The sequence below is a fragment of the Taudactylus pleione genome, unplaced genomic scaffold (genome assembly GCF_031769625.1).
Source record: "Taudactylus pleione unplaced genomic scaffold, aTauple2 ptg000133l, whole genome shotgun sequence".
Taxonomy (NCBI): domain Eukaryota; kingdom Metazoa; phylum Chordata; class Amphibia; order Anura; family Myobatrachidae; genus Taudactylus; species Taudactylus pleione.
The window spans coordinates 1,083,013-1,110,629 of NW_028284535.1; the positions used below are offsets into that span (position 1 = coordinate 1,083,013).

Below are 27,617 nucleotides of genomic sequence, written 5' to 3' on the forward strand. Positions count from 1 at the left end.
AGTGCCCCACCATCGACCCGCTTGGGAGTGCATAGCGCTTGCGAGCGGGTCTGAATCAGGCCCTTTGTGCGCATGCGCAATAGCAAAAAATATCGACACCGCGTCCGTCTCTGAATAAGGACCTAAGTTATAGAGTTAAATCCAGTAACCTGGCATAACACCTTTAGCGAGCGATAAAGGGGTTATGCATCGTTGATAAATGGGGGGGCAATAGTCTCATCTCCGCTTGTAACTGAAGGGGTGTAACTGGCCTGTAATGAGGTGTCCATACATAGGCAAGCCTCAGCGAGGACGTGTAGACGGAATTGCGGGCTGTGCGGAATTGTGCGCACACATAATTACACCTGTTTTCTTTTGCAGCAGACATAGGTCAAGTGCGCAGAAATTATGGCGGCTACGAGGCCAAGCGTACAGATGGGACTGGCCAGCTGCAGAGATGCCTACAACTCTGCATACAGGGATAATATAGCAAGGAGGCCATGACGTCCTAATTGGGGGTAAACTCTATTGATCCCCATATCTGTACAGTGTAGACAATCAGAAGTGCACAAATTGAGGGACACGGAATGCTCTAGCCCAGTGGTTCCCAAACTGTGCGCCACGACACCCTGGGGTGCCTCAGGACACTTGCAGGGGTGCCTAAGGTTGGCGGTCCAGCACCAAATCAAATTATTTATGGTCAATGTAATGTAAATATGTGGACAAACAGAAGCACAAACCTGTCCACCACCACATAACTGAGCCTAAGGATGACAGGTCAGCACAACTTACTTCACTTTACTACAGGTTGAGTCTCCCATATCCAAATATTCCGAAATACGGAATTTTTTTGGCTTGACTGAGAAAATTAAACCTTTGATTATTGATGGTTCAATGTACACAAACTTTGTCTAAGGCACAAATTATTAAAAATATTGTATAAAATTACCTTCAGGCTGTGTGTGTATAAGGTGTATATGAAACAAATGAATTTCATGTGTGTACACAAACTTTGTTTGAGCCACAAAATTATTGAAAATATTGTATAAAATTACCTGCAGGCTGTATGTATAAGGTGTATATAATACATAAATGCATTCTGTGTGTATATTTTGGTCCCATTCCCAAGATATGTCATTATGATATGCACATATTCCAAAATACGGAATATTCCGTTATCCAAAATAAACCTGGTCCCAAGCATTTTGGATATGGGAGACTCAACCTGTACTTTATATTTTTTTTCCTGAGTTCTTCAATAACAGACTTTTGGCTTAGGGGTGCCGCGAAAACAATTCTGATACTCTAGAGCACCGTGTTTCAAAAAAGTTTGGGAACCACTGCTCTAGCCCATTTTTGTTTAAACAATTTTTTTTTATAAGAAAAGGATGCGGGTAACATAGGCAAATGCAGGGGGGTTTCCATCTGCCTGGAAACCCCCCTCCCCAGCCCACACCATGACCACAATAGAAATAGTAATATAATAGATTGTTACTAGTACTGCATGTTCTTCTCAGCATCACAAATTAAATACCTAGCACCAACTGTGGATCTTTTAACATGTATCAGCCAGTAATAAATAACCTGTGCGCCAACTAGAAGATCTGGAAAACATGCACTGTTAGAGATGCACTGCTATAGAGCCAAATATGTACTTATACAGCATGTCCAGGGCAGTGCTAGGTCCTTCTGCTGCTCCTCCAGGCTCCCGGACTTGCTACAATAGTCTGGAATGGTGCCCACATCTAGAATAAATACAGTCAGCTCAGGCAGGATGACCCTACTGGCGCATCTAATGGGTTACTGTGATCGCTGGTCCTGTATATGATGGAATTATGACACACAATACACTTTGTATGACACTTATTAAAGCTGGTTAAGTAATAATTCTGCCCTCTTCATTGACAGGCCACACTCGCTCTAAAATTAAGCATTTGGAAACCCCCTTCTGGAAATCCTGTGTTTGCCACTGGGTAAGGGGCCCCAAACCAATACTGTTTACTGTTTTGTTCTGGTTACTGTGTGCTGTCATATTGTTCGCCCTCTGTATGGTGCTGCGGATCACATGTGGCACACTGGCACCATATAAATAGTTTATTATTTATAATAATAACAATAATAACAATAATATCTTGCCTAGAGTCCATTCAGATCTTAGGCCCTGATTGAGAGGCGCTCGCTATATGCGAGCGCTCGCTCTGAATCAGGGCGGGACGTTTTTTTTTTCCGCCGGCCTCCAGGCCGCTCGCTAAGCTGTGGGTGACCACCCACAGCTTTAGCGGGCGTCCTGGCGATGGTTGCGATTATCGCGACCATCGGGCTTGCGACGAGACCCTTGTGGTAGGGTCTCATCCACCGCAAGCCCCAGTGAACTTCCTGCTCTAATAGAGCAGGAAGTTCACTACTGACATCACTGGTGATGTCAGTAGGGCCGCCCACAAACGACAGGCATTCCTTTAGGAACGCCTCCGTTTGTCCAGCCACTCCCCCTGCACGCCTACAAAACGGGGCCAGCTGTCAATCACAATCGACAGCCGCCCCATCTTGTAGTGAGTCCCGCAGCGAGTGAAAATTTACTCACTACGGGGCTTGCGCACGCCGTGCGTGCGCACTGCCCGGCCATCAACCCGCTTGCGTGCGCTGTGCGCTCACGAGCGGGTCTGAATCAGGCCCTTAGTCAGGCTCTGAATTGGAGCTTTACTCTTGCTGCTGCCAATAAATAAACACTAGAGCAAATGTGATCGGAAGACACTTATTACAGGATCAAAGGGAATGTCAATGAAGAACCTGTCACTCATAACTCTTTCTAAGGAAACCATTTCTCTTCTGTTAATTACTATTCTCTAATATTCAGCCCGTCTCTGCCTCTCATCTCAGAAACTTAAATTTTTTATTTTTTCCCACAATAACATTTATAAGTTCACGATGGGTAGGAAGTAATTAATGCTTTCCTGGGATTGTTTATAGAGCCATTAGCGTGTAAATGCGGTTTTCAGTTTAATTAAAATACAACAGTCTCCATTAGGTTAATTATTTTCTAACACGTTCCCTGTCTGTATTCACAACTAGAGTGTTCAGTATAGCAGCCCCTAGAACTGTCCTATCTCTTGGAGGAAAGTCCTGTATCACCAGACCCTGATTGAGACCCCATGGGGTTCCTAGGCAACATTCTACCGCCATTGACACCTATGCTACTTATTTTTTTATGTGCTTTTCCTGCAATTATTAAGCGGGGGGGAAATAGATTTAGACGAGCCTCGTATTTGCCATCGTCACATCCTTATCGCCTCAACTACAACAGTAAATTAAATATCTATTTTTAGTAATTTCAATAATCAGGTTAAGACATTTGCCCTCCTTATTCGCCCCCTCTACGGCTGTCGCTGGAGGTGTTCTGGATTCTTGTATGGTGACATTGCTGGTGACTAATGGCAGGCTGGTAGGCGTCAGAGCACGGTCTGTAATTTCGACGTTGTGTGACCCAGGAATTGATAGGAAACTGCAGTTATCTCTGATGCACAGGCCTCTTATGTGCAGATAAATAGCTGTTATTGAACGTTAACAAACCCTGCATGCAGTTCTAGGACTCCAGCGGCAGATCCAACCCCTGAGAACTAAAATCAGGTCCTGAAAGCGTTTAACCGTGTTGACTTCTTGTATATTTTGCCTATAAGTATGTATGGTTTTATATGGCACTAAGGGCCTGATTCAGACCCGCTCGCTAGATGCGATCGCTCGCTCCCAGCGTATAGAAATTCGGCTAAGTGACGTCAAGGCAGCCGCTCGCAGGGCAAGTCATAAGCACTCTCATTATGTATTGGTGAGCGATCACTTTGTGTTTGTAGACGCCCACCAGCCTGTCTTAAGACGCCCACTTGCATACGTCATCTCCAGGAATTGCATAAAACCCTTGGTACATCGAGCACCATCGAATGCGATCGCAGCGCTTGAGGTTGACTATACCCTGCCGCAAGCACTGCGAGCACTTCAGTGTAAAAATCAGCCAGGTGACGCGTCCTATGACGCTGGCTGTTAATTATGCACGCCTCTGAAACGGCGTTGAATTCCTCAGACACGCCTGCGTTCGCACCTGCACTCCACCGTTTCCAGTGGCCTGCCCCTGTTACCACCCACGGCTTGACCTGTCACTCATTCAGCTATGCTTGGCGAGTGAGACATTCCCCATCGCTCGTACCAGTTCGCGCACACGCAATACGAAGCGGACGCATGCACAGATTGAAAAACATCGCTCGCTCCGAGTGAGCGGCCGCTTGCGAGAGGGTCTGAATCAGGTCCTAAGCTCGCTGCAGTGCTGCTCGCTCTCCCTCACATCCTGATTCAGAGGTGGGCGCAAGGGGCCAATATTTTCAGCCTGCGCATGCGTCCCGATGGTGACTGCCCTCAGGGGTTGCAGAACGTATTTAGGGGGAGATTCAGCTGCGGACGGAGATACTATGACAGCTGGTAACATGGTAGCGGCTGCGATAGCACTAATATGGTACTGCAGCCGGAGGCGTCACATGTCCTGCTTGCATTACTGATCCGAGATGCGTCCTTGGACACCAGCAGCATCGGATCATCTGCGATCCCATCGGCCGGCTAAGTGACCATGGGGTCACGCAAACTGGCTGCCGCAGATGAGTGAAAGAGGTCAGGAACTTTCCATGAACTGACGGAGATCTCGGCCTCTCCACTCCCCCCCCCCCCATCGGTGGCGACACGCCTGCCTTTTGAGAAACAGAGACCGTCTCCACCCCCTGTATGCCCAGAAACGGCAGCAGACAGTCAATCACTGACAGTCTGCTGCCGGTCTGCGTGCGACATCGCAGACCCGCACTGCACATGTGCAGTACGGGTCCGGAGCATGCGCAGATTCCCGACCATCAGGAATCTGCGATCAGCAGTGTACTAGTGTGCACTGCTGAATCACTTATTTGGTGAGAGAAAAGCAATTTCAGTGGGCGTGTCTGGGAGGTAACGGGGCGTGGCTAGCCAGACGCGCGCTTGTCGCGGTCAGCAACTGTGACTTTTTCCGCATTTGCACTGATTTCAGTGCTCATGTTCAGACGGACATTTTGCGCCTCCATAGGGCTTGTGCAGTGTCTGATGGTGCAACTGTTTATGCAAAGTGGTGGATTAGCCCCGCAGCCGGTGGGCATCTCTGTACAAATTACATCGGATGCAGCATTAACATAAAGGCTCAGTTGTGTTGCGGAAAAAAATGTGATGGCAGCAGCAATAGTGTCCACCACTGAACAGAGGCGTAGCTAGGGGATTTGGCGCCCAGAGCAAACCAGAATAAACTGCAACCCCCCTGCCTATCAGTGCCACAGGCCCAATTACCCCCACCGGCCTAGTGTCCGACAACCTGTTTGGCCTGTAGCCGCATTCTTTGGCCGCATTCGCAGCTTTTGAGCCTGGTATCTTCTGGCCTCTCCTGCAGCTGCCAAAGCTCTTCCTGTGATGTCTTCATCCTCTGCCCGCCGCCATAAACTACTGTTATCTACTGGTGTAGCCGGGGTCTATATTCTACTGGTGTAACCCAGGCCAGGGGCATAAATACAAGAGACAATGGAAGGCAGCTGCCTCCGGGCGCCAGCCCTAATGGGGGAACACAGACCTCCTCCATTGCTCCAGGTTCTGCTTTATGTGCACCAGAGCAGGAATAAGAAGGGAGCCAGGGGGCACGTACCACAGTCCTCCCTCTCCCAGGGGACCCACCTTGGACTATGGTCTCTAGGGATGGATCCCTAGCATGAAAACAAATATACATAAAAGGGGCAGGGCAAAGGCTGGAGTAAATGGACCCTTCCTCCTTTGTTGGTTCTTCCCCCTCACACACACACCAACTGCTGCCTTTGTGGTTGTTGTGGGAGAACAGAGGACCCTAACCAGCAACAGGTAGTGTTTGTACTGGGATGTTGGAAGTTAATTGTGAGAGGAGTGTATGTGTCCAGTTTCTGCTACTGGGATGTTGGCATTGAATGCTGAGGTAGAGACAGTGTGTCTGGGTGCTGCTGGAGTGTTGCCAGTGAATGCAGGGGGGACCGTATGTCTGGGTGCTGCTAGGTTGTTGGAAGTGAATGTAGGGGTGCGGGGAGAAGAGTGTGTTCCTGGGTGCTGCTGTAGTGTGTGAGGGCTGCTGGGACTGTGGTGTTGGTAGTGAATGTGAGTGGACGGGGGGGGGGGATGGGCACCAACAATTATCTCGTCTCCGGGCTCCTAGTATGAACATACGACCCAGACACATATACTACTGTTCCCCCCTGTTCTGTAGGTCTAATACATACGCCCCTGACCCAGGCACATATACTACTGTTCCCCTCTGTACTGTAGGGATAATAGTGGTTACTTAATTTGTAAACATGACTATTTTTATTTACCCTGTAACTCTGAATATTTGTCTTGGGCTCCTTTCTCTGGGTCAGTGGTTCCACACAAAACAGCTGTATATAGACAGCAATCTGTATTAGATTTAGGCACGTTAGGATTAATGCAAAGTTGAACTCGTGTCTATTTGCGGAGCGTATTTAGCGTAACTTCGCACTGTGCATGTTCTGGAGCCATGCGAACACAATTACGGGAAATGCTGAGTCATACACAACCCAGACTCATCTCTCCTTGCGGCTGAAGAGGTGTAGCAGGGTGTTCACAGGTAGGTAAATTTAGAGAGGCGTGTTTACGGGATTGCGGGATGTATTCAGTTGGATCTTTTGCACCAAGGATGGAGCTGGTACAAGTGCCCACTGACAATGATGACAGCTATGAAACGGGGTGCATCACATGCTGGACGTAGTTGCACTTGTGACTTTTGTTGCAGCCGCTACTGCATCTATATGTTAATGCTGAAGCTGGCGGGCGTCCTATTGAGACGCCCACAGGTAGCAGTGGAAATCGGCGAATTGGCAAACCATCGGCCGCACCATTGGACAATGCACCTGCCTATAGCAGAATGTCCAAGGTTCCATGGCCGCTGGTGTCACTGGAACTGCGTCTTTAAACGCAGTCGCTGATGCCGACTTACCTCGCCTTTTGACCCACACCCCCCTCCCATTTTCCACCCAGAAATGCCCATCGAAAATTGCATGTATCTTCATGCAATTGATTTGCTTTCCCTGGCGATAAATATCAGGACGCATGCGCCATACGCCCGGTGCTTTCCCTGCGTCCAACTCGGAATCACCCCCTAAGTGCATGGATAGGGTCCATAGACGTGCACATGTGGTGTGCAGGGTGTGCGCCCGCACACCCCTTGGAGGCAGCTCCAAACTCTACCTATGTCGTATCCCTCTTGCATCTCAGCCGGCTCCCAGGAAAGAGGCTGCCTCTTTTTGCATCCAAGATGGCCAATATGAAACCACTCTATCCAGAATAAGAATGAGAAGCCAACCAAAATTATGAGTGTACTGGGCCCTAAAATATCTGTTGGCGGGCCTGACAATAGGCCCATTCTATTTAGCAGCGAGTCCCAAGTCCCATGAATGTGCGGCCCTCCCTACTTAGAAATAAAACTAAAATATTGTAGATAATGTCCTGTTTGTCCCTCTGTTCTGGCTACCGCGTTTCCCCGATAATAAGACACTGTCTTATTTTTTGGGGGGGTCAAAAAAACACCATAGGGCTTATTTTCGGGTTAGGGCATATTTTAATTAACATTGACAGCAATTTGTTGAATGCAGCCTGTGCCTCTCCCTTCCCCCCCCCATTGTTGAATGTAGCCTGTGCCCTTCCAGCCCCCCCCCCTGTTGTTGAATACAGCCTGTGCCTCTCCAGCCCCCCCCCCCCCACGCTGGTGTTGAATGCAGCCTGTCCCTCTCCCTGTTGAATGCAGCCATTTCCCCACTTACCTTTACAATAAGAAGAGTCCAGAGTCGATGTCCACCTTCAGAGTCGTGCCTTCCTCCATGATCTGCAGCTTCTCCGTTCTCCACCTTCAGAGTCGCGCCTTCCTCCACGATCGGCGGCTCCTCCGATGTCCACCTTCAGAGTCGCGCCGTGACGTCATGACGTCACGCGCGCTGACTCCAAAACAAGCTTTATTGAAAGCTTGCTTTGGAGTCTGACTAGGGTACTGTAAGCTGGTGGAGGAGCGGCCCGAGCGGGCCGGGCAGCCTCCTCCAGCTCTTTCATTTACTGTAGTATTTCATGCTGGGGGCGGAGCTGGGGGCATATTAGTATAGTGCAGGGACCGGGAAAAATTTAGATTTTATTAGGTCTTACTTTCGGGGTAGGGCTTATTTTGGGCCATTCATCAAAAGTAAGGATAGGTCTTATTTTCGGAGTAGGTCTAATTATCGGGGAAACACGGTAGTTCTGACAAAGTCCAACTGGATTTAAGAAAAAACAAAAAAACAAATGAAACACCAAATAGCCGGAACGCAACCAGCTTTTAAGAGTCCCGGCCTCGCAATGATTTAAAATCAGGCAGTCCGGCTACTGAACATCCAGACAGCTCACTTCACAATAAGACACTGCCAATCGGGAGCAAAATGTGCATCCTATCACATTCCCCGAATTGTGTTTTTAAGAGCCTTTAGAAAACATTCGAGAAACAAAGGTAAATAGAGGCCTAAATCATAAGTGACAGTGAAACGCGTAAACTGGACTATGCTTTAGTTTCCCCACAGTACTGGAAAAACCTCCAGTACTGCGAGTTTATAACAAGCAAACACATTCCGGCCTGCCCCCAGAGAGGTTAGCAACGTGTACAGTAGAGTATACACTTTATCTTCAGCCTCTCACCGAGCTTGGATTCCCATGATACATGTATAAATGATATTCCAGAGTAATTTGTGCTTTAGCTTTAATCTTCGTAGCTATGGTACGGCCGCTTTATTCATTTCAACATATTGATCCAATGCAAGCGCGTTTCGTGCAGACCTTTCCCATTGTCCTTTGCCCTCTCCCGGCTCTCACATCTTCTCTGTGTAGAAAGCAAGTACCGTACTCTTATTTCTTTTATCAGAAAAAAACCTCTTCTGTCACAGATCTTTCTTTCTGGAACAATGATTGTCTAATAATCACCCCAGCCTCAGACACACACACACTTGATCATAGCGTTATCTCATAAGCCTGAAGGCACTCGCCTGGTATCGCTGACACATCACGCTCTGCAGAGATCTCTTCTTTATGCCATGAATAAGTCACGTACGAGGAGAGAGAGGTTTTTTTGTGTGTGATCAAACATTCATTTTGCATATTTTTACACAGGAACCTTTGGAATTATTTTTTAGACAGACATGCGTGAGACAGAGGGGTAGTTAACAAAAAAGGGTCTCGTTCATAGCAGGGCGCCTTCGTGCTCAGAATTTATGAAGGGAAAAGAAAAGGCAAAAAACAAAACAGCGTATTGACCGGCATATGTACAGTTGAAACCTTAGATACATCCAGATAAAATATACAGCATTTGGTGCCAAGCATGCATCATGTATGCTAATCTGTATACTTGGAGGGGGCAGCCAGGTTGGCATTGCAGGGAGTGTAGCATGGCTTAGGTGTGCACAGAGCTGCCATCAGAAATTGTGGGGCCTGGGACTGACAAAATAGGCAGGGCCCCCCCAGCCTCCATTATACAGAGTACATCAAGGAACTGGAGGTATATTAAAAATAGCTGGAGCCAGTGGAGTTGACCATCTTACAGTTATCACCTCACAACAATCCCCCCTTCAATAAACACCCTCAGCACCCCCATTCAGTAATCACCTCACAGCACCCCCCATTCAGTAATCACCTCACAGAACGTACCCCTTCAGTAATCACCTCACAGAAAGTCCCCCTTCAATAATCACCTCACAGAAAGTCCCCCTTCAATAATCACCTCACAGCTCCCCCCCTTTAGTAATCACCTCACAGCACCCCCTTCAGTAATTACCTCACAGCACCCCCTTCAGTAATTACCTCACAGCACCCCCTTCAGTAATTACCTCACAGCACCCCCCTTTAGTAATCCCCTCACAGAAAGTCTCCCCATTAGTAAACATCACACAGCACCCCCCTTCAGTAATTACTTCACAGCACCCCCCCTTCAGTAATCCCCTCACAAAAAGTCCCACTCTTCAATAATCACCTCACAGATCCCCGCCTACAGTAATCGCCTCATAGCTCCCCCCCTACAGTAATCTCCTCACTGCAACCCGGCCCTTCAGTAATCTCCTCACAGCTAGTCCCTCCCTTCAATAATCACACCACAGCTCTCTCCCTCTTTCAATAATCACCAGACTCAACCCTGCTCTCCTTTCCCCAGAAAACTTACCTTCTTTACTTTGGTGACGGTCTCTGATCTCCCGTTCTGTCCTGAGGTCGGCTCTTGTGTTTTAATGGCAGCTTTCTCCCATGCAGAAGCCTGCCCTGATGTGAAATGCGCTCCTGCCGATATTACTAAGAGGAGCTCAGGGAAGCGGAGCTCTTGTGCGTCGGGGCTCTTGTGCGCATGCGTGACCTGTAGGTCACGCATGCGCAGTCCCGTCACTGCTCCAACAGGAGCAGGGAAAAGATTCACTGCCCCGAAAAGGAGCAGTGAAGCGGCTCGCGGGGACAGCTGATATCGCATCAGGTGTCACCGTGCCGGAGCAATGATCAATTGTTCCGGTAGCGGCGGCGAGTCAGAATCATGTATAGGCCCCTAGCAGTTCAAGATATAAAACCAAGATATTGGCCTATGCGTAGCCCTCACCATATTCCTGTTGCCCAGGAGGCAGTTTACAAAGGAATGCCCTGATTTCTAGAACCTTAATATTCCTTATCGCAGCCTATAAAAGCGATTTGGAATTTATTAATGGCCAGATCCCGGGACATTGGCCCCGATAAGAGCCCGTCCCTGCAATGAACAAAAATAAAAGTGATAGTTACCGCTTTCACTTTACTTCCAGGTTCGGACTCGCCCATGCACATGTGTATACAAAGTCACCAGGCTGCACATCATGTGCATACCGAAACATATCCTGGGCCATGAACATTGATCTGAATATTAGCAACTATGAAACCTCACAGACAGCTCATCGTAAAATCTGACTATCTAAGTAAAAAATAACAAAGAGAACTTTACTCAGCGCAGTTAATTAATGATGCTCATCCTGGGGACAGTTTTGGATCAAGTCCACCAACCGGGCATTTCCCTTATCACCTGCTTGTGTCTAGGTCAGCTTAGCCTGAGGCTGGGGCTCGAGGTGCTCGGTCTGGGAGGGAAGCTTTGGGAGGAGCTGGATATTTTCCTAACATTTGCAGCTGGTACAAAGTGATTTTTCTTCAATTACCATGACAACTGACAGCGAGATACGATGGTCCAGGCAGCCACACAGATGAATGCACTGAACCCCCCCGTTAGGAGCACAGCTGCCTCTGTGCAGCACCTCCTGAGGGCCCGGTGTGAGCGATAAGCACACGGTGTTCCTCTTTTTCCCTCTCTTTACCCCAGAAAGGTTGGCAGCTTTTCAGCCTGGAACATTGTAATCCTTTAACTCTAAAATGATAAGAGCGGAGGACGGCTCAGCTCTGGCAAATGAGCAGCAGTCAGCTGGCCCACCAGGTTTGGGTGCAGAGATGAGAAGCAAATCTTCCCGGTGGCAGAGACGGCACAGGACGCCTGCCGCGCAGAAGCAGCGAGGATTAACGACATTAGCTTGCGCTTTTATTACATTGTTACTTAAGTTCTAGATTACTGTTATTATGAGAATTAGGTTTAATGGCCTCGCGTTCAGCAGTAAGCGCAATATCTAATGATGTAATTGGGCCTGATTCTGAGTCACTGCCGATATCTGCTCAAATGGTCGATGTTTCGCAACTGCGTCTGCGTCTAAGGAGGCTAAAAAGTCGCACGACTCATACCTCCCATGGTGTGTGTGTGTGCACAGAGTGACAGGTGTGATTGAGACACGCGGGCTCGGTATTGGAAATGTATTGGGGCGTTCCTGGGTGGTGCCTGGGAGGCGACTATTCAGGCGCACTGAGATGGGCTGTCTTATGGGCGTGTTATAGGTGTGTCGTGGGTGTGTCACATAATTGGTTGTGAACTCTGGGCCTGATGCAGAGATGGACGGAACTGTAGAGCCGCACACAAGCGGCTGCGCCATTCCATCCATCTAAAAATGCTAATGCAGCAGGAGGTGTGTGCATCTGTGATCCCAGCGCTGCGACCGAGGTCGCAGCCTGGGATCACCATCGTGACCGTCAGTCATGATGGTTGCCTCTATGGCCAGGCTGCGGTAGCTAAAGCTTACCACAGACTGGCTGGGTCCTGCTCTCTTGTGAGGCCAGGAAATCTGCATCCTCCTGTGCAGACCCTGGTTTCGTCCCTCCTGGAAAATGGGGTGACACCCCCCTGTTTACCGGGAATGGTGACTGGCCACACCCCAATCTCCGTCCCCCAAACGCCACAGCCTGTCAATCGCTGAAGCTTGGGAGGGTCTGAGGGCGACATCTCAGGACCCGTTCTGCCCATGCGCAGACCCCTCACCATCGGAGATGTATGCTGACCATCAGGTTAGCATGCATCTGTGAATCAGGCTCTCAGATGCGTAATCTCACACATTGGAGGCCATTCCGTGACGGAGACTCACCTAGCATGGGGTTAGCGTGTAGATGCACCAAGCAGGATTGTTGTGTCTTGTGTCTGAAGACTCACAAAGTGGGAGTCGCAGTCCTTGCGCATACAGGCGCTCGGCTGTACACCAGGGGAAGGGCTAATACCAGCATTGGCATAAAGTCGAGGGCGGCAAATGTCGCTAAAGCGGTTCCAGCAGCCGGCAGCTCAGAATCAGGCCCTATGGTTTTGTTTTTAGTCTCATGGATCAATCCTATGCCAGACGAAGGATGTGAGTTGCCGTTGCACGGTGTTAAAACGCCGGCAACGGACCGGCACCTCGCACCCGAATTTGCTGAATTTTGCTCAGAACCTTATAGGGCTGCGACCGATTTTCAGCAAATCCGTGCTGCCGTAAAGTGTGGCCATTGCCACGATGACTCCCACTGGCGAGATCACCGCGAATAATTGGATCGAGCCCTTCGTTTTTTTTGGGTTTTTTTACTTTTTCTTTATTTATTGGAGCAAAAACAAATAATACAGAGAAGCAAATATATATATACTATATAACATATAATAATTGTAAGATTGACAACATGGAGACCCAAAAATGCTTCACATCAAGGTGGGGGGGAGATGTATCAAATCCTGGAGAGAGATTAAGTGGAGAGAGAGAAAGTACCAACCAATCAGCTTCTAACTGTCATTTTACTAGCACAGCCTGTAACATGGCAGTTGATTGGTTGGTGCTTTATCTCTCAACAGTCTCTCTCCAAGATTTGATAAATCCCCTCCCCCAAGAGAGAGAGCATATCATTAAAAAATACATATAAATGCGCCAAATTCTTAAGGCAAAAAATAACAGACTGTGGCCCTGATTCAGAGCCGGACGCTCTGGCATAGCGCTCGCTCTGAATCAGGGCCGGCCTTCTTGTTTTATAGAGCGGCCTCCTGGCCGCTCGCATAGCTGTGGCTTAACACCCACAACTATAGCTAGCGGCCAGGAAGATGGTCGCGATGGTCAAGACCATCGTGACCATCGGACTTGCGACGAGACCCTTGTGGTAGGATCTCGTTGCCGCAAGCCCCAGAGAGATTTCGGCTCTCACAGAGTGGGGCCAGCCCCAAACGGAGGCGTTCACATGGGAACGCCTCCGTTTGGGCAGGCACTCCCCCGGCCCGCCCACCAAAGGGGGTGTGCTGTCACTCAACAGCACGCCCCCTTTGGTACGAGACCCGGAGCGACTGTTTGCATGCGCACTGGGCCACCATCGACCCGCTTGCGAGCGCATAGCTCTCGCGAGTGGGTCTGAATCAGGCCCTGTGATCGTTGCTCAGTGAATTCAGAAAAGGCCAATTTCATTATTAAACAAAAGAAACTGACATACAGCTCTGGGAGTACCACCATGAGGACACTGGAGAGGTTCTGTACAGCGCATTCATCGTCTGCTCACAGTGCTATGGAAAGAGCAGAGATGAGGCTTCTTGTGAGTTCACAGCTGGCTGCTACACCTATTACACATGTGCCTCATGAGAATAGGGCTCTGCTCAGCATGGCGAGGCCCCCAATAACCTCCAGACAGGGGCGTATCTACCCATTGGTCAGGATGGCACTCGCCAGCGGCGCCGGCCAAAGGGGGACGCCGTCCGGCAGTGCCACCAGCAGCCAAGGGGTGGAATCAGGCCAGGACTACCAGGACCGGAACTAGCAGCATTGCAGCCACCGCTAGTCCCTCGGGCCCCTCAAGTGTAGGGCAGACCACAGTGAGCGTGGTGTGCCCTACACAGTAACAAGCACACAGCCGCCAGACCCTACTGGGGACACTTTATGGGGGAGGGGTGGCCGCTACTGTACAGGGGGACTACTACTGGGGGCAATGCAGCATAGGGGGAGATTACTACTGCGGGCACTGTATAGGGGGGAATACTACAGGGGGCAATGCAGCATAGGGGGGGATTACTACTGCGGGCACTGTATAGGGGGGACTACTACTGGGGGCAATGCAGCATAGGGGGAGATTACTACTGCGGGCACTGTATAGGGGGGGACTACTACTGGGGGCAATGCAGCATAGGGGGATTACTACTGGGGGCACTGTATAGGGGGGAATACTACAGGGGGCAATGCAGCATAGGGGGATTACTACTGCGGGCACTGCATAGGGGGGGACTACTACTGGGGGCAATGCAGCATAGGGGGAGATTACTACTGGGGGCACTGTATAGGGGGGAATACTACTGGGAGTAATGCAGCATAGGGGGATTACTACTGGGGGCACTGTATAGGGGGGACTACTACTGGGGGCAATGCAGCATAGGGGGGATTACTACTTGGGGCACTGTATAGGGGGGACTACTACTGGGGGCAATGCAGCATAGGGGGATTACTACTGCGGGCACTGTATAGGGGGATGGCTGGAGAGACAGAAGGACGTGCTGGCTGATGGAACCTGTGGGCTGGCTGGGGAGACAGAAGGGGGTAGCTGGGGAAACATTTTAAGTACTTATTTAATGTATAGTGTAATTATTCAGAAATTATGGGGGGGCGCCAGTCCATTACATTGCCAGGGGCGCTCGGCTCCCTAGATACACCCCTGCCTCCAGGTCCCACAGTGGCTGCAGCCTTTGCACCCATGGCGGTTCCACCACTTCATGCAAAGCCAGACTGTCACTACAAAGCTTCACTGTTATATAAACCGCACCAACTCGCATTCATCTGAGCACCCAGAGCAGCAGAACTTATTACTTACATTATAGGGGGTTATTTTTAACGGGCGTGTTTTCCAGTCCTTAAGTTTTTCTTTTATATGTCCTTATAGTCTGATAATGTTTGTTTGTAAAATATCTATACATTGTGTTTTCAAAGGCAAGCGTGCATGCAGCAGTGAAGGTATAATGCCTTGATATGCAGGATTTATGTTAATCATCTCTAAGGAGGAGATATGCTAAGTCTTGGAGAGAGATAGAGATGAGAGAGATAAAGTAACAACCAATCTGCTCCTCATTGTCATGGTACAGGCTGTGGGCCTGATTCAGAGGCGCTCGCACAAAGCGAGCGCTCGCTCTGAATCAGGGCGGCCGCTTTTTTTTTTTTACCCGGCCTCCTGGCCGCTCGCTAAGCTGTGAGTGACCACCCACAGCTTTTACGAGCGGCCAGGTGATAGTCGCGATGGTCGCGACCATTGGGCTTGCGACGAGACCCTTGTGGTAGGGTCTCGTTCCCGCAAGCCCCAGTGAGCTTCCTGCTCTAATAGAAGGAAGCTCATTACTGACATCACGAATGATGTTAGTAGGGCCGTCCACAAACGGCAGGCGTTCCTTCAGGAATGCCTCCATTTGACCAACCACCCCCCCCTGCCTGCCTACAAAACGGGGCGAGCTGTCGATCAACATCGACGGCCACCCCGTTTGTAGCGAGCCCCGGAGCGAGTGAATTTCTCACTCGCTCCGGGGCTCGCGCACGCACATTGCACACGTGCGCACGCGCGCAGTGCCCCACCATCGACCCGATTGCGAGTGAGTCTGAATCAGGACCTATGTATGAAAAATGACAGTTAGGAGCTGATTGGTTAGTAGTTTATCTCTCTTCACTTTTTCACTCTCCATGGCTTAGCACATCTGCCCCCCTAATGCTAGGATGATTGAAAGCGTCTTCGAAAATAAACAGTATATAAAAAGTTACATGACATCATGAAATAAAAACGAGAGGATGAAACGGAAGTAAAGGTTGTTCTATGCACCGGTGTCTTTATATTTACCTGTACACAAAAGGCCCCTTGACGTACATTGTTTGCTCGCTGATGGCAGCCGCTGCATTGTGACTAGACTGTCTTGCCGAGAACAAAACCATTGCAGACATGACAGCGAAGCTGACAACTCCTTCTTGTCATCAGGTTTCTGTGTGATATTCTTAGCTCTTTGCTGTACTCTGTGTTCCCGGTGTTTATTGCCTCCCATTGTGCGGCACAACAAACTCTCCCTGGAAAAACAAATTGAAAGCTAAAGGAGAGACCGCACTGGGTGCTCATCTACGTTTGTCACAGTAACACTCTCAAGCGTTTATGAAATGTATGTCTCTTGCAGGAGTCTGGAGCAAGCCGTGTCGGTCTACGCGGATGAGGGAAAAGAGAGCCGACTTTGTGACGGGGTATTTGGGGGGGCGAGTGGTGGCGGCTGGAGGACTAGGTACGTCTATGTTCATTTCATACTATTTCCACATGCAGCAATGACAAATAATAAAATGAGACAACTGTTACCACTTGTCTGATGATTGTATTTCTACCAGGTTTCTTCAGCTCACTGAGCCACTAAATCCAAAGTACAAACTTAAGGCCGGTCCACACTAGGCGATGTCTAGTGTATACCGACCTTGTTAGTGACGGGACCCTGCGGGGGTCCCGGCATTGGCAAGTGCATACACAAGTGCATAAACACTTGCTGATGCCGGGAGCGATGGCGGGGGCCATGCTGCAATCGGCAGCACGGCCCTGCTGACGATATCACCAGTCGACCTGCAGGTAGGTCCAACGGGCGATGTCGCTGACAACGCATTAACAGCGGCTTAGCAGGTACACACTGGCCGTTGTGCCCGATATGTCATCCAATCGGACGACGTCTAGTGTGTACCCGGCATTACAGTGGAAGTCAGCAGCCAATGGTGGGTTAAACTACCATGGGCAGTTCTGAAACCAAACTGCACCTGAGCAGGACAGTGAGTGCACATCTCCCAATAGTCCTAACATGGGAACAAAATCCCTGATCTTGGAGGGTTCCAATTAATAGAGCTAATACATGCCACACGCAGTAATGCCCTGTATAATACATTGTGCCACACGCAGTAATGCCCTGTATAATACATTGTGCCACACACAGTAATGCCCTGTATAATACATTGTGCCACACGCAGTAATGCCCTGTATAATATATTGTGCCACACGCAGTAATGCCCTGTATAATACATTGTGCCACACGCAGTAATTCCCTTTATAATACATTATCCCCAATTAAAATTACGTCACACAGTAGTCCCTTATTCATGTTATGACACACAGTTTTGCCCCTTTCACACAATGCCCAAATTAGTGGCTCTTATACACAAGGCCCACAGTAGTAGTGCCCCTAATACAATGCCCACAATAGTAGTGCCCCTTACACAATGGCCCCAGTAGTGGTGCCCACCATGCAGTGCCCCCATTGGTAATACCCACATTAGTAATGCCCCCAGTAGTAATGCCCCCAAGAGTAGTGTCACCCGTGGTAATGCCCCCTAAAGTAGTGCCCCCAGTAGTAATGCCCCTATAGTAGTGCCCCCAGTAGTAGTGCCCCCAGTAGTAATGCCCCCCCATAGTAATCCATCCAGTAGTAATGCCCCCTATAATACAGCCCCCAGTAGTAATTCTCCATTAGTAATGCCCCCTATAGTCGTGCCCCCAGTAGTAATTCCCCCTATAGTAGTGCCCCTAGTAGTAATGCCCCCAGTAGTCATGCCCCCAGTGCTGGTGCTTCTGAAAAAAAAAAATACAATTAAAATACAAACACAATACTTACCTTAAGCCCCGCTCCTGCATCCGCTGCCGTCCGGTCTGACCGCGGCTCCACGGATCTATGGGAGAGACGTCATGACGTCCCTCCCATAGTGCTCTCTGTTGGAGCCGGAAGCCGGAGCTCAGGCTGCAGGGAGGGAGCCGGGTGCCCAATGGTAACAAATCTCAGCGTGCGCCCGGCAAATGGAGCATCCCTGCGCGGTGGCTAGTGGGGGGAGGGGACCGGCGCAGTTTATTTATTTATTTTTTCTTCTGGGTTTTTTTTTGGGGGGGGGACTCAGTGGCGCCCTCTAGGGGCCAGCGCTCCAGGCGACGGCCTGTTAGCGCGCCCCTAGAACCGACACTGACTCCAACTCATGCGCAGAGTGAAGACTCGTCAGCAAAACTGACTTGTATTCTACTCTGCTTCAGCACTGTAACCCCTAGAATTGTGTCACAATAATAATAATAGTAATCATAATAGTAATAACAGCAGCAGTAGTAGCAATAATAACAGTAGCAATAATTATGATAACAATAATAGTAGTAATAATCATAATAACAATAATAATAGCAGTAATAATAACAATATTAATAACAACAATAATAATAACAATAATAGTAGTATTAATAACAATAATAGTAGTAATAATCATAATAACAATAATAATAGCAGTAATAATAACAATATTAATAACAACAATAATAATAACAATAATAGTATTAATAATAATAACAACAGGGGTCAATCCAATTATACGCAATGCATTTGCGACAATGGCCGCACTTGGCAGCCTTAACTCGCTCAAAACTGTGCGCAGCCCCACAGGGCTGAGTACAAAATTGAGCGAGTTCAGCCTGAAAGAGAACCGCGAGGGGTGCGTGTTGCGGTGCTGTTGCCGGCGTTTGAAACGCACCCGATTAGCACCCCTCGCGGCTAATTGGATTGTCTCCATAGTAGTAGTAGTAGTAATAATAATAATAATAATAATAATAAATAATAATGGAATGGGCTCTTACAGCCTCTCTATCCTCCAAGTGACTCAGCACTCTCAGCTAGAGAGAGGTCTATCTACAGTACTTACTAAATTACATAATAAATACTTGTCACAGATAAAAATAACAGCGAATGAGAATCAGTTAACAAGATTTTCTCCTCATTTATCTGAAGATCCGTGTTTCTATTTATAACTGACGGGCTGCAATTACTGACGTGCGCTAACTACAGACCTTTATCTGCATTTAGGGCCTGATTCAGACTTGGGAATAGAGAGAGATCTCTCTCTCTCAACTGATCATCTTGGTGACACCATGCTGCACTGCAGGGGGGGCAGATTTATAATGTGCAGAGAGATTTACATTTGGGAGGGAGGTGTCCAAACTGACATCTAAATTGTAGAGTAATTTAGACTGTAATTGCTCACTGAGCAGCATGGCAGGGAACAAATGCATAGATTCGCCATATGCAGGATTGCACAGATCTTGCCCTATAACCCCCCCCCCCATCCGTACACGGTATACAGTCGGGATGCCAAAGGTCTAAATGACTGTCTAATCCCGGCAAGGGTCTAATGACAGGCGTTGAAATCCCAACGCCTGTTAGGGGTTAGGGGCTCACGGGGGGGGTTTAGGGTTAGGCAGCCCCCCGAGAGGGTTAGGGATAGGCTAGGGGAAGGGGGGGTAGGGGAAGGCACCCCCCCGGGAGACTTAAGTTTAGGCTGCGGGAAAGGGGGGGTTAGGGTTAGGCACTTGGGGGGGAAGGTTAGAGTTAGGCACCCCTAAGGGAGGGTTAGGGTAGGGAATTAGGTTAACGGTACTTACCTAAATTAGCAGTCGGTATCTTCACCCCTGCCGGGCTTCCGCTGTCGGGATTTGAACGGCCGGCGGTATTACATACTGATTCTCCGTACACTTGATCCGATACTAGTTATTATAATAAGTGCGTAGTTGTGCGTTTCACTTAGGCTTTTGCAGCCATTCAGTTTATCACATACAGTAACAGTTTCCGGGCATCCAACAGTACACATTATAGAAAGGAACATTTGTACTCATTTCCTTTATAACAGCAGAGTGCTGCCAGGACGCACAATACACAGCACAACGTGGGCATTATAGTGTAATAGCATTTCTCCGCGGGAGGAATATTGTCCGAGCGATACAGTATTATTGCTTCACATTTCCAAAGCCCAGCGAGAGACATCTTGTTAGAAGTTGATGAGATCTCTGAGGAGGGAGAGAAAAAAAAGCTCTGAGTTCCGATTGATTAAATCCCATTCTCGTATTACAGTCTAATTCTGAAAAGCAGCTGTTGGATTTATTGAGGCAATGCCCCAATTTCCCCCCGCGGCCCATGCTCCAGTGCGCACCCACTCGCTGTCATCACGTGAGGATAAACAAATATACACATAGAGTCGGCTTTCCTAATTCTCACAGCAGTCGGCAATGAAAAGCAATCACATAGAAAGCGATACTGCTGCCCACAGCCAATTGGGTTGTGCCCGAGGGCAGACTATGCTATCCTCAGACCCATTAGCACAGTTTTGGGGTAGCCCCAGTGATTTATAGAAGTTACCCAAAGCAACCGATCAGCTTCTTGCTGTCATTTATTTAGCACAGTCTTTGAAATGATAGTTAGCAGCTGATTGGCTGCTTTGGGCAACTGCTCCACTTTATCTCTCCGCAAGACTTGATACATTCCGCACAGAGGGGCTGATTCAGACCCGCTCACGGGCGCAGGACGCTCGCAAGCGGGTCGATGGTGCCCGAATGCACATGCGCATGACGGAGGGAGCTCCGTCGTGCGCATGCGCGAGACCCGGCATGCGCGAGACACGGCTTCCTCGTCGCTCGGGGTCTCGCACCAAAGGGGGCGTGCTGTCGATGGTGATTGACAGCACGCCCCCTTTGGTGGGCGTTCCGGGGGCGTGGCTGCCCAGACGGAGGCGTTCTCATGGGAACGCCTACCGTCTGGGTCTGGCCCCACTGACATCACTACTGATGTCAGTGGGAGTGATTTTGGCTCTGATAGAGCTAAAAGCACTCCAGGGCTTGCGGCAGCGAGACCCTACCGCAGGGTCTCGTCGCAAGCCTGATGGTCGCGATGGTCTTGACCATCTCGACCATCATCATGGACGCTCGCATAAGCTGTGGGTGGTCACCCACAGCTATGCGAGCAGCCAGGAGGCCGCACCAATTTTAGGTAGGCCGGCCCTGATTCAGAGCGAGCCCTCTGGTCAGAGCGTCCGGCTCTGAATCATGCCCAGAGTGTGGGAAATGACTTATAATGGCATAGGAGTAAAAGGTGGCATTCCAGGGCTCTCCCCTTAGCCTGAGTGCAGCCATTCATCCTATGGCTTCTCTCTTCCTCTGTTGCTTTGCCATGTATGGATGGCTGCCATTGGCGGCCTTGTATTAGGGTTGTTTTTTGATGTTCGATGGTTGGCAACATTAATTTTTTGATGGTGGGGTCCCAATGATTATCTTCAGGGTCCCCTTTTGTCTGTTTAGATTTATTTGAGCATTCGCTGATGTGCACCATCCATAGTTCGACAGCAATGTTTACCAGCCATCAACCATTGATGGCCAACCCCTACGATGGACGGCCCTTCTCTGTGTTATGAGTCAGCACAGCCCTGGGGAAAAAAAATAGCTTCTTTGTAGCAGCTCCAGGTTAAACAAGTCACCTTTCTATGAAGTAAGCAGCCACAGCCTGGCGACACCTCAATGTTAATCCAGTCACTAAGGGATGAAATCAGAGCTCAGAAGCAATGGGACAGATGCTTGAGGAAGGGGGGGGGGGGGGGGCTGGTAAGATGTCATGAACAGAGTAATACAGCATAAAGCTATGGCAACAACATGTACAAAGACAAAGGTGTTAAGTAGGGATTTTGTTTAACTGTTTAACATATGGAACATCATTATATAAGTGATAGATAGATAGATAGATAGATAGATAGATAGATAGATAGATAGATAGATAGATAGATAGATAGATAGATAGATAGATAGATAGATATGAGATAGATAGGTAGATAGATAGATAGATACATAGATAGATATGAGATATAGATATGAGATAGATAGATATGAGATAAATAGATATATATGAGATAGATAGATAGATAGATAGATAGATAGATAGATAGATATGAGATAGATAGATAGATATGAGATAGATATGAGATGAGATAGATAGATAGATAGATAGATAGATAGATAGATAGAGATGAGATAGATATGAGATAGATAGATAGATAGATAGATAGATAGATAGATAGATAGATAGATAGATAGATATGAGATAGATAGATAGATATGAGATAGATAGATAGATAGATATGAGATAGATAGATATGAGATAGATAGATATGAGATAGATAGATAGATAGATAGATAGATAGATAGAGATGAGATAGATGTGAGATAGATAGTTAGATATGAGATAGATAGATAGATAGATAGATAGATAGATAGATAGATAGATAGATAGATAGATATGAGATAGATAGATAGATAGATATGAGATAGATAGATAGATAGATAGATAGATAGATAGATAGATAGATAAACAGACAGATAGAAATGAGATAGATAGATAGATAGATATGAGATAGATAGATAGTTAGATAGATATGAGATTGATAGATAGATAGATAGATAGATAGATAGATATGAGATAGATAGATAGATAGATAGATATGAGATAGATAAATAGATATGAGATAGATAGATAGATAGATAGATAGATAGATAGATAGATAGATAGATAGATAGATAGATAGATAGATAGATATGAGATAGATAGATAGATAGATATGAGATATAGATATGAGATAAATAGATATATATGAGATAGATAGATAGATAGATAGATGGATATGAGATAGATAGATAGATATGAGATAGATAGATATGAGATAGATAGATAGATAGATAGATATGAGATAGATAGATAGATAGATAGATATGAGATAGATAAATAGATATGAGATAGATAGATAGATAGATAGATAGATAGATAGATAGATAGATAGATATGAGATAGATAGATAGATAGATAGATAGACAGATAGAAATTAGATAGATATTAGATAGATAGTTAGATAGATAGATAGATAGATAGATAGATAGATAGATAGATAGATAGATAGATACTTTAATGTATCAGAGGGGCTAATTCAGATATGTGCGCTAACCTGATGGTGGACCAGCACATGTGCAGTACGGGTCCTTTGTAATCGTACGCAGAGCGGCAGCAGACCGTTTCTGGGCGGGGAGGGGGCATCCACGGCCTCTGTTTCCCCAAATGGAGGTGTGTCGCCACCATAGGGGGGAGGGAAGTAGCAAGGATCTCCATTGGTGATGGGAGATTTCCTGGCCTCTTTTGAGCAACTGCGTTTGCCGGCTTCATTGACCGCATGAATCTCTCAGCCGGCAGAAGAGCACGCAGATATTCCAATGCCGAGTCCATGGACGCAGCTCGGAACAGTAATGCATGCAGGAGGCGTGATGTCTCAAGCTGCATTACCATAATAGTGCAATAGCCATAGCGTGGGACCTTGAGTCACCCCCAGATTACCATATACATTAATGATCTAGCACTAATTAAAATACTTATTCAAATTAATTGCACAAGCTACTAAATCAAACTGTTCGGAAAATAGATTAATTAAATGACTTTAGGGCAAATTTGTTTCATACGATGGACCTCATTTATCACGGTGCAGCTTGAAGTATATGATGTTTTATGTTTTTTTCAGCCAGTTTTCATAGTAAAAGAATGTTGTGTGTGTCATTGCTGACGTTGCCAGCGGCAACAGAGTTAACTGCCAACTGACAGCACACGGCCCGATTTACAGCTCAGGGCTTATTAGACCAAACATCCAGCAGAATTACCAAACCCCAAGACCGATGCCGGTAATTGACACAACCTCGGTCTGAATCCTGCAGGTTCCTGACAATGGCTTCCAAATTAGCGGCGAACGTTTTGGAGGTTTCACGCAGCCCATAAGTTATTCATTCAAAGCTAAACCTTATACACAAATTGGTGTCGGGAATATTAAAGCGGAGGGTCGGGCTCTCGTATTAATCATTATTCCCCACAATTAATAATGAAATGCTTTGTAAATTGTTATTAGCTTTTGCTTCCCGCCTTCTGGATGTAAAAGAATCATGTTTTAAAGTTGCTTTAATCCGTAGATTTCAGCCGTGCAGTCTGCAGATATAATAGCGTTTCTGTCCTTCTCCCTTGTATTTATTACAGTAGAAATTGGCGAGCTGTCACATCTATGGTTAGTATTAACAACCTTACAGCCCTCCTGCCAGACATTTTACCCCTGGACGCTCTGGTGGTACATTTATGTTCTGTGACTAGCAATGTGTACTAGTATTTAGAGTATTTGGCTTAGGATTTCCCCCATGCGTGGCACACGATGCCGATGTACAGTACACGCAGTTTAAAGATTTTTTTTTCAACTGCGCATGCGTGAAAATTACGGCGTGTGCGCTACACAGTGTGTGCGCACAGAGAGGGTGTTGCGATTAGAGCAGACGGTATCAGAAATCAATCGGTGTTACAGCGTGCACAGGCGCTAAAAGTGGGCGTCTCAGTCCTGGCACATTCGGCCGCACCGATGTACACCGGGGAAGGAGTTTGTAGCTGCGTTTGCATAAGCTCGCAGACTGGCGGCCTCAAATAGACGCTGCTGCGTGCAACCCAGAATTAGGCCTAAGATGCTTTATGATAAACGCAAGCACCGATTGTTAGTATAAATGCGCTGCGGTGTCATATTTCCATGCATTGTACTAGTGATTAGCGAGCAGGACCCTCTTACATCATTATCTGTCTGTTATTACCCAGTCCCATCTTATTACTGTTATATTACTGTTTTGTGCCCAATTGTACAGTGCAACGGATTATGCTGGCGCTATGTAGGTAATTATTAATAAATGATTCATAAGGGTGATTTACAAACCACAAAATCCAAAGGCATCCCAGGGCGTAGCACTCAATCACCAGGCCACAAAGCAAAATTTTGGGGTGATGGTCTAGTGTCACTGGGGCCCCCCTCGGTATTGGGACTCGTAGCAGTCGTAGAGTCTGCCTCAGGGGTAGTTCAACCACTGAGTGCACCGGATTGTACACCTAGCGCCTCTTTAATGTTCACATCCACTTGTCGATCCTTATACCTGCCCCAGGGAAATGAATCTGCGTCTGGTTTTATGGGGTTGTGTATCCAGGGCCACTGAGACATGTTCTGGGCCGCCCCGGTACTAGAGAGGGGGTGTGGCCAGGCCTGCTTGTAAAACCATTCAATGAGAATAGTGTGGGCCAAAGAGGTGGGGGGGGGGGGGCTTGCTGCACATCCATGGTTTGCTCCACATCTATGGCAGGGTTACACAGATTGCCGACGGTTTTGCAGAAGAACCGATGCTGCCCCTTAGGACACAGAATTCGGATCTGCGATGCATCAGGAGCCGTCTACTTACACCAGGCGGAGGCGCCTCCTGCTGGACTAGCATATTAGCTGTACGGTACTGCACAAGCGCTTCCCTGCTATAGTGCAATACTGTGCGACTGTGCATCAGGCTCAAAGTGTTGTCTAAATGGGGAAATTGTCCAAGGCAGCTCTTTAAAAAATTAAATGAACATTTAGCCTGACTTAGAAATTGGGTTAACTTTCCCTTGGTGTTTAATTAGTTCTGTGCATTTACATTCAGATATACTTTATACGGCTAACAATCCTGACACAATTGACATTTACACAAGGGATTCATTAATAAGCAGACATAATTAGTGCTTACTATAAAATAAAGAAGATAATTAGGTCAGTCTTACGGTCATCATGTTCCTTTCCCCAAAATTCCAACTTTCTATAGGTCAGTGGACGGCAGAATGCGGGCTTTCTGTGTTTATGGGACTACAAGTCCCAGCTGCCCTGCCGGTGGCATGCTAGAACTTATAGTCCTACAATAGCAGGGGAGACACAGGTTGCCTAAATACATTAGATGGGTCTGATCAGTTACTGGAAAGATGTAAATGGTGTGAGTGAGCGTATTTATAGGTGTAGCTGCCGGCCTAGCTGTGACATTCATATGGACATTAGATGTAAGTATTCAGCACCAGCAGCATCCGCAGGGCTCCAGACTAATGTTCTGCTAACAGTAAGAGCTATGTACAAAGCAGGGCCATCTATCCATCACTGTGCTCACAGGTGCTTTTATTTATTGTCGTTTCTGTAATGAGGAGGAAAATGTATTTTGAAAAACTGGTTGGTGGTAGAGAGAAAACCTAATTTCTCTTCCATTTCTAAAAAAATCAATTATCCATCATAGATTTACAGCCAGCTAACAGTGCAGAAACACATGGGGTGTATGTCGTTAATAAGCACCCAGACTGGAGTGATAGGGGAAAGAATCACAAAAATAATGTTGGTTTTTTTTTTCACTTTTTACTTTATTGAAGCATCAAAGAACACATAAGAAATATATTCAATTATAGTACAAAATTATAAACAAAACATTTTAGAGCCAATTATAACATCACATATTTATTATTTACAAAACAAAAACAATATGGAGGAACTCCGGAACCGGACCAAACGACCCCAGTATATTACAAAAATATCGGTGGGTCCTGAAAGAGGATACAAGTCTCAAACCACAAAGTGTTACGGAAGCAGTGATGGATAGCCCATACTTGCCGACATTCAGCTCCCTCCTTCCGGGAGGGAGCTGAATGCCTGCATTCTGTGGGGGGCGTGGCCGGGCTATGATGCCGTTTGGGGGGGGGCCGGGGCGTGACCGCCCGATCGCATCATTATGGCCCCGCCCCCTCTTTACAATGCCGGAAAAAAGGCAGGGGGCGGAGCCACGATGACGCGAATCGCGGGGGGGTTTTACTAGTAGTCTGGGGGGTGTAGGCGGCAGCCGGGAGGCTTGCCTGCTTTTCCGGGGGGTCGGGAGCGGCACCCAATATATACGGGAGGCTCCCGACCAAATCGGGAGGGTAGGCAAGCCTGGGATAGCCTCCTTAGTGGAAGCAGGGAGAACCTCAATATAACTCTCCCATGTTGTAAAGAATTGTTTAATACGTCTTTCTTTCTGGAGGGAAGCTTCTAGCCAACCCATATAGAAAATACATAAAATTTTGTCTTTAAACATTTCAAGAATTGGTGGAGAGCTCTGTATCCATAAATGCAAAATGGTTTTGTGAGCAGCAGAAGAAATTGCCAATAGCAACCTTTTACGGTAACATCTCTAGGAACCTGAGTATCAACAGGTATAAAGCCAAATATAGCCCAATTGGGTGTTAGTGGGACACAATTCACTAGATGAGCAGTAGCAAAACGCCAAACCCCCAACCAAAATCGTCTGATAAGGGGACATGCCCAGAAACAGTCGTAAAGATCAGCAGATAATCGTCCACATTTATGGCAGGCAGAATCAGCCAAGATAGATCCCCATGAAAAAAACCTCTATGAGGGGAAATATAGGAACAATGAAATATATTAAAATACATTTCTGTATATTTAGCAGCAGGAAATGGAGTAAAATAACATATTAAGAAGGTCGTCTATAGATAAGGAAGGAAAAAATTC

General features: G+C 47.4%; 1 protein-coding gene across 1 annotated transcript in view; it reads left to right on the plus strand.

Moving 5' to 3' along the window:
* The window catches only part of KLHDC8B (kelch domain containing 8B), a 214,186-nt gene that overhangs the window by 175,983 nt on the left and 10,586 nt on the right, over nucleotides 1–27,617 (plus strand). The window contains exon 5 of the mRNA XM_088473234.1: nucleotides 16,580–16,681. Coding sequence (XP_088329360.1) covers nucleotides 16,580–16,681 — 102 coding nt within the window. The remainder of the gene's footprint in view (nucleotides 1–16,579; nucleotides 16,682–27,617) is intronic.